Here is an 8,665-nt window from a genome sequence, read left to right as displayed (position 1 = left end):
TTTCACGAAAAACAAATGTTCCAAGTCTAAAAGAAGCAAGAAATTGGCACAGGAATCCCACTCATTCTGTTCCAACTTACCTTGTTTCAGAAGAGAAGCCAGATTAATATGGCCTAACTTCTTAAGATATCTCATCAATTTATACCAAAATGAGTGCTTTGAATACATACTAAATCTGCAGACTCACTGATCTTCCTTAGGGAGGCCTGCTCCTTCACCCTCACCATTCCCAAGGATCTGGGTATTTCTAGATTCTCAATACAACCCTTCAATAGTGGTACCATTGAGCTTTGCTTGCTCAAAATTTCTAGTTTGTACCAGTCACAGTAGAGGATCATCTATGTGGTCAAGTAAAACTGTTTTCAGACTCTTTAGATGCCTCTGGATGATTAAGTGGGCCAAAGACCCCCCCCCCCAGTCAGATGACTGTAGATAGTGACTGGATACAAAAATTCAAGACAACAGCGACGCTCCCAGAACAGCCCCAAGGTGCTCCTCTAAAGCAAAAGCATTGGAACAGGGCTAGAAATCAATCACAGTCATTCATCCACCTTAACTATGATACATGGGAGGAAAATGAAGTTGGGAGGGGGGAAGGCAGGCAGATAGTCTAAAGGCAAATTACAGTAGCAGCAGATTCAAATGATGGTGCTGCTGGGGAAGGAGGAAAAAAAAGTCAACTGTAGATTACAGGGTAATAAAGAAATACTGCTGCAGCGGGCTTTTCTCCTTTGGGAAAGGAAGAATTTAACTTAAAATGGGTTTTGTTTCTGAGGTTTTTTTTTTTTTTTGACTAATTTCTCCTACTTAGTGAATTCTCAAAACTCTTCATCCTGTTAGCCTACTAATATTTTCCCCAAACAAATGTACTCATTTGTGCATTTTAGAGTATTTTCCCAGCTCTTTAACTACAGCAACTTGCCTATTGAGCATTTTAAATTTCAAATCAGCATTTTGCAGTTAAAGTTTTATTCTGTGTTTCTCTTAGGGCTGCTGTCATCAGCTTACCTGACAGTCCCTGGAATCTTACAGAAAAAGATGGAATCTTTCTCTGAAACAAACCAGCCAACCCCACAAACTGCCCCGACTTCCACTGCTTTAGCAAAGCATATTTACATTGTCGATGTTATGCTTCCCTCTACTGTTTACCTTAAGAAATGCAGTTACCTCTTAAACATTTTGAAGTCTTCCTTAAAAAGCGCCAACATATATATAAACCAATCAGTTGCAGGCAAGACTCACCAAGTAAGCTTAATGAAAGTTTCATTTTTAACAGGAGATAAAGGAGGCACTAAGCAGAACTATCCCCACTTACCTCAAGCTCAATATTAGATGAAATATCAACTACAATGTGCCATTAGTCTCATGTTGTAGTTTACAGTCTGTGAAAGAGTCAACTTCAAGGAGGCAAAAAGCTTCATAGACCAAAGCAATGTAACGAAGAGTAAAAAAAAAAGTCAAGAATCAAAAAATTATCATAGAAATAACAAGTTATGTGACAAAACAGTGTTATGTATTTCACATCACTGATTTCAAGAAATGAATACCACAGAAACACTAAAACAGTCAAAACAGTAGTGGTCTTTATTTCCATCAGACAAGTTAACACTTTTGTCAATATTAATTTATTTCAGCATTTGGGAGAAATTAATGACTATTAAAAAAAGTGAAATAAACCCTCTTCCAAAAATATACTGGATAATACATGTGTCTGAATTTTATACTGTTCATCTGATGAGCCCTTTACGTTATGTGATATCACATACAGTTTTTGCAAGACAAAGTTTATGGACTGTTTTTCAGCTTCTGATTTGTGAGCCCTCAGGGTGTCCAAGAACAGCAAGCTTCTACATGCCATGCAGCAACCTAACAACATAGGTTTCAAAAGGGTCTCTATTTAACAGGGAAAAAAATAATCTAGAGAAGTCTACGAATCAAAAAAGGTAGAAAATACTGTATTGGAAAACCCACTCAGGTCTTAGTGTCCTGGAGGGAAAGTTAACCTCAGTTTAAAAACAGAAAATACATTAGTCAGTATTTTGCTAATTTTAGAAACTGGGCCTTGAATAATGCAATTATCAGTTGTTTTTGATTAAGAACAAGTTTAAAATTGCAGACTACAGAAAATTCTTCAAATAAATGAACACAAACTCCTCCCTTTGTCATCTAACACCAAGTATGTACCATATAAATAACATCTGTACTACAGTACTCCTCGTATAGATCAGTGATTTTCAACAGGAACAGGATTTCATTTTAGTGTCAAGCAAATAATTAAGATTTTAGTTTACATCTTGTTTAAAGTTTTAACATAGAGGACAATTAGTCCTGCAAAAACAGTTAGCACTCTGTTCCTGCTGCAAGTCATGACTACTGAAAACATTATAATCTTAAACCCCCTGCCCCACCAAGTTTTTTCACAGTCTTGCCCAGAAACCCATGTAGCCACAGAAAGTTTGTAAATCTATTTTCTGGGAGGAGCAGGGAAGATATTAAATAAGAAAGTGTCTCATCTAATGAGGAAAGGAAAGGCAAACAAAATCAATGACTAGTTTTCACAGTAAAATGCATCAGCTTTGTAGTTTCATTTGAAACCAAGAACAAATCATGAAACGTCATGAAAATAAGATAAAAAAATCTCCTAGAGTGATTACTAAATGAAGTTATAATTACCACACTGATCAGTAAACCCCAGAAGAAAAGCAGATGCCTCATATTGTAGTTTCTATATTAAACAGTATCTGCTTTTTAAAATAAATCCATAAAATCTGTATGTTTGGCCGCTTTGCACATTTTTCCCCTAAAAAATACAGTTTACAGAAAAAAAAATCTCATTATTCCCAGTATGAATTCTTAAGTATAAGCTCAAAACCCAGAAGTTAAAGATCACTAAAAGAATTTTAAATTATTTACAAATCCAGCAGGTAGAACTACCATAATGGCTTCATTTCCATCCTTGTAGTGGCTTTCACTCTTATCCAGCAGCATCTGCAGTAGGAATCTCCTTCAGACAGCTTCATCACTGATCATCTGTCATTTTAAGCAATTCTAGAAGAGCCCCAACAGCTCCAAAATAACCCTTTAAACAAGGCAAAGGGAAACCAAAACCAATCAAATCCCAAAATAAGACATAAGCATGAACATGTACAGTCTTCAGTTCTGTTAAGGCAATTTAAAGACCTTTCTTATAAGACTGCTGTGCCAAGTATTTACTTTAATACGATCTTGTTTAGGTCCAAGAAAAGGCCTTATACCATGAGACATCTCACACAGTTGTCCAAAATCGCCAAAAAAGAAGGAACTACAGAACCACTGTAATGATGCTGGACTGAAATAGGGCAATTTCCATTATGAACACATCCATCTGATATTTATCTCAAAATTGTGCTTAAAAAATTAGTTCTAGTTCAGATTTATATACCAGACCATGCAAAAGAACATTGCTGGTAACTAAGGTCAGAGAGCAAAAATAAGAGATGTGCAATGTTCAGCAACAAATACCACGAGATTAGCACGCGATCAAGCCAGGGAGTTAACAAGGGATATTCTCAAATGAATGTGTAATTATATTGATGCTGAACTTAAGTTTGTGCATTCACTTCAAAGCAGTTAACACTGAAACTCTCCCTTTTAACTTCACCAAGAACCACAAGATTTTTGGAATTACAAAGAAAAGTTTGACATGCATTTGCTTACCTCGTGTTCCAAAAACAGAGCTTTCAGCTGTCCCTTGGACCAATAATCCATTGCATATGCTAGCACCTTCATAGAAATCATATTAATTCTGAGAAAGTTGCCAACAAAAACCACCTTGTCGATGTTCTGTAAAATTGAAAACCAGACCAGAAAATTTATATTCAGCTACATTATTTGCCTCATCCAACATGTACTTCTACCTCCACTATAAAGTTAAATGGGAATTTTAGGTAACATTTAAAATCTCCAGACTGAAAATTAATTACAGTTACTGACTGCTAAGTCGAGATTTTGCAAGAGGAAAAAAAAAAAAAAAAAAAAAAAAGAGTTATCCAAAGAAAGTGAGAGGCTGATACCACAGATGCTGAATACAGTGAATGTTTGCTTAAAAGCTCATGGCCATCCCAACATGAACAGGGTTATGATTGTCTTGCTGTATTTTGGGGGGTGGAGGGGTTGTGGCTGTTTGGGTTTTTCGGGGGGTGTGTGTAGGAGGGGTATTTTTAAATCATATATGACTATGACTCGGCTGCACTGAAGACATCTTTCCCCCATTTGTTAAATGAGGCAACTTTTCAGTGATCACTATGATTATTAAATGCAGATGGACAACCTCTGAAGGGTATCCAAGAAGGATTACATTACAGATGGGAAGAAGCATCTTTCGTTATCTATTATCTCAACTTTGGTTCCATTTTCAAAACGCAAGTGAAACATGGCCAACATGATATTTGAATATATTGCATTCCTTTATTTCAAAGCTCACTTGTACTCAGTTTTCATACAGAAGCTTAAGATTTTTGAACACTCAGCACTACACTGTCATTAAGAAAGCCACACACTATCATTACCTGTACACACACCAGCACACGTAAGCAACAGTTCTGGTGCTTAAGCAATACCCATAACTATCTTCTCAAGCCACCTTTTGCCAGCTATACACAAAAACATACTTGCATTTTGAATTGGTGTACCATATGATGTTCACCATACAGTAAAATTTGTCTAGAAGACTCAGTAGGAGGCCATAAGGCCATCTTGGAGACAAGCTTTCACAGGAGTCCTGAAGGAGCTCTACAAATGTGTCTTCAAGAGTTCTCTGCTGAAAATCACCATCAAAAATCTGCACAGGCTAGAATTACCAAGTGTTGCTTCTCCATGTTCATTCAGCTCTATAAAGCCCAACACTCGGCTCTGCAGCAATTACTCTCCCTGCAGACCACAGTTTTGTCATGTCCGGTACTGTGCACGTGACATACCACAGAGAACATCTTCACTTGAATACTCAGTATTAGAGAGTGTTAATTGCCAGATGTAATCAATCATCCATTCGTTCAGTCTCTGATGACTGAGTTACATGTCTGATTGTCCTCAAACCAAACATCAACAAACTTTAAATAATTCAGTCATCTACCCCCATAGACCCTGCAGCCACACAAAACATATTCATACTTCTTCATGGGACCTTTTATGACTGAAAATAAGAACTTCTCAATTTTCAATAGGCTGCTATTAAACAGGGCTGAGAGCACTCTGCATCCTCTGACAAGGCAGTTTTGTCTCTGAAGTAATTTCCGACAAAGAAGGGACATGTAACTAATTAATTGCCTATAATGCAATGCCATCAAATTTATTAGAATCTACATCTGGATTTCATTTTCATGAATTTGTATTTTTTGCTGAATGCACACAAGTTACTGTTACCCAAAATCCAACACTGAATACCTACCACTGCATACAGAAATCACCGAAAATTTCAAATTTAAAAATACTTGTCATAGCTACTAGAATTGCAGAGTATGTATCAACATGCAAATTTTGCATCAATTTCATTTTCCAACATTGCTTGACTTCACTAGGTTAAAAATTATGCTAAAAGTTTTCTAGGGTTTTGAACTGAACTAAAACCAGCTTTGGCATATTTCAGGAGTCAAAAAATGAAGAAATGCTACTTTCATCTCTTAAGGGAGTCTTGCCAATTTACTTTTAAATTGTTCACTGCTGAAACATTCAAAGCTGAAAGAAAGAAGTCTTAAACTGATGAACTGATGGTGATGAAATGACTAAGCTAACTAAATTACAACATCATGGAAAAGACTCTTTCACTTTGTAGGGTCTTGCTAACTTGTTCAACTACCCTACAGAAGAAAGCTATAATATAGCTTCAATATAGTACACACACATATTTCCAATATAATTGAATAGGGGAATCTGTATCAAAGATGCAATAAAAAATACCCTCCTACACATGTTTTTGCAAGAAGCCTCATTCAGATGCAACTTACATGTTCTGCTAGTAAGGAAAGTATAAACCAGGGAGACTGGTTTCCTTTATGCAGTTCTCCTGTGCCTAAGACAGACTGTTTCAAATGATGTGCAGCCAAATGGTTCCAGACTATGGAATTTTTCTACCCCACTGCCAACTTTGTGCAAGCAAACTTTGCTTTGAAGTTCTGCAGACAAAGTATTTCATTTATTCCCCAGCCTCATTTTTTTCTGCACATATGCAAGTAATTTTCAACACAATATTAAAGCTGCAAGCATTGAAAAAAAAAACAACCTGAAAACCAAAACACACACCCAAAAACCCCCATCCAACAAACAACCCAAAACCAAAACAGAAAACCAACCCCCAAACAACAAACTAAAACCAACTTATCAAAACTCATGCTTCAGGGCATAAATTGATTTTGACAACTTAAAAGTGAGCTTTACCGTAACCCTAATCTAATACAGAAAAGCTCCACAAAAGAATATATCATATTCGACTGCTTTTTTAATCTCTTATTTAGGCATTTCATTCATCAAGCTTGGTGAGAGTAAGAGCCATATCACCCAAAAGTAGTTTTGGTGTCTAGATTATTTAGAAAACAATGGCATTACTTCCCCCCGCCCCTGAGAGCAAGCTCTCTGGAGATCAGCTTACTTGCAATGATATATCATGTTTGAATTTTTTAATAGCATGTAAAGCTACTAAATGAAGGTTTCATTCTCTAAAGCTACAAAATAACTTAGCACATGTGTTGGAGAAATTACACTTTGACATTGTTTGCAAAATGAAGAATGCTTTACATATCAATCTACATTCCTCCACAAAGTTCTGTGGATCATGTTCAGTTTTTAAGTAAAGCCTGCCCACAAAACAAAGATGTCAGGAACTTTTTCACAGTGACTCAGAAGCATTCGTTTCATTAGCAGCCCATTTCCTCCTCTGAATGCATCACATGTAGCTCCCTGCTGCAACTCTCCATGCTTTGATAGCCCTGTACAATGCTGCTTGAACTCCATGCCACAAGGCAACACTGTAAAGAAGCTGAAAGCAAAGAGAACACTGAAAGAGAATCATCCTGACTGAAAGAGTCAAATTGCCAAAAAAATAATGTCTGTAGCCACTCTTCAGGAAGAAGGGAGGTTATCAGTGGCATTTGATAGAGGCAGACACTAAGATTTGTCCTGTTCAATATATTGAGTATCAGCAACAAACATAACAAGCACTGGCAGATATTCAGGAAAGTCAGGATAAAAAAATTAACAGCACAGCAATGCTGAAGAGACACACAGTGGCCAAGGAATAAAATACCAGATGAAGTTTAAGTTAAAAAAAAAGTGAAATGACACAAACAGAAGGGGGGAGAGAGACTTCAGTATTCAGACACAATGACAGGCTCCAAATTAGCTACCCCCAATCAAGACTGTGGAGGGACTGTGGATGGTTTCCTAAAAGTGATATCCATGGTCACAAAAATCAAATATTAAGAACGGTTAGTAGAGGAAGTCAGAATACTGAATTTATCAGTATGGCATCACACAAATTCACTGTGCAAACACACTCTGAATACTGCATGAAGATCTGATCATTCGATCTCCAAATCAGAACCATACAATATTAAAAAGATAAAATAGCAGGTGAAAAGGCCTAGAGAGAGACATGGTAAAGGTTTATTAAAAAACAAAACCAAACCCCACCAAAAGCAATATTTGTTATTTCTCATAAAACAAAAAGCTAGATAGGACCCAATAAAGTAATCAGATGGCAGTTTGGTGAGTCTCCTGGGTTAGTTTTATTAGGGTTTTGGAGGGCTGTGTGGGTGTATTGTTGATTAAAAAAAAAAACAAACTAGAAGCACTTTCTTCTAAACAAAGAATGCTGTGGAGCTCAAGATATTAAGTATTAAAAAGAGATTTGATAAATTAATTGAGAGCAGATAACGATTAATTACCACATAATAGTAAAGGATGTAATTTGCAGCTGAAAACAAGTGCCTAAAGCACTTGGGGCTTTTTTTGTTTGGTTTGGTGGGGTTTCTTTCTTTGGTTGGTTGTGGTTTTTCGGGTTTGGTGGGGATTTTTTGAGTTTGGTTTGAATTTTTTCTGGGGGGTGTTATTTTCTGGGTTTTGGTTTTTTGGGGGGAGGGGTGTTTTTTAAACTGCTAGAAGCTGGAAAGGTGTATGAATGGAACAATCCATCTCTAGCTATCATTCTAAAGAAAATAATGCAATAGCATTTGATAGGAGTTTGAGGCAGGATAATAACCTATACTTTTTTTCTTTCTGACCCAATACAATGGATCTCATATCTAACCATTTAAAACAATATGCAGTTTAAACCCATCATGCTATTGAAAGCAGTCAAACAAAATGCTATTAAAAAAAAAAAGTATCTGTCATAGGTAAGACTGTTAATAATTACAATGTAATTGGGAGTATTAATTTTGATTACAAAAGTGTTAATACACTACGTATTACATACAGCTTGAGAGCAACTGAACAGCTCTAGGCATCAATGGCTCAAGGAGATCTTTACATTCAATGTTTCTTCTTTTCTCCCTAACTCTGAAGCTCATAGTACCTTACACTTTGCATCAAAGCATACACATAACACAAAGTTAGGACATCACGTTAAACACATGCGTATTTCCCAAGGCCAGCTACATACCTGCTATATCACCAATTTGCATTTTCGTATTCT

At 36.5% G+C, this 8,665-nt stretch overlaps 1 protein-coding gene across 5 annotated transcripts in view; it reads right to left on the bottom strand.

Annotated features, from left to right (window-relative positions):
* Positions 1-1,560: 1,560 nt before the first annotated feature.
* PANK1 (pantothenate kinase 1) overlaps positions 1,561-8,665 on the bottom strand; it is a 42,910-nt gene continuing 35,805 nt past the window's right edge. For all 5 annotated transcript variants that reach the window (XM_057401002.1, XM_057401001.1, XM_057401000.1 and 2 more), the window contains 2 exons: positions 3,697-3,822; positions 1,561-3,079 (listed from right to left, as the gene is read on the bottom strand). In XM_057401002.1, coding sequence (XP_057256985.1) covers positions 3,020-3,079; positions 3,697-3,822 — 186 coding nt within the window. In that variant the 3' untranslated portion in view covers positions 1,561-3,019. The remainder of the gene's footprint in view (positions 3,080-3,696; positions 3,823-8,665) is intronic.

The sequence above is a fragment of the Pezoporus wallicus genome, unplaced genomic scaffold (assembly GCF_028554395.1).
Source record: "Pezoporus wallicus isolate ANWC-B61680 ecotype Strahan unplaced genomic scaffold, APGP_CSIRO_Pwel_v1 contig_5524, whole genome shotgun sequence".
Classification (NCBI taxonomy): Eukaryota; Metazoa; Chordata; class Aves; order Psittaciformes; family Psittacidae; genus Pezoporus; species Pezoporus wallicus.
Note: the sequence above shows the minus strand (reverse complement) of the source record. Positions and strands in the feature narration are given on the sequence as shown.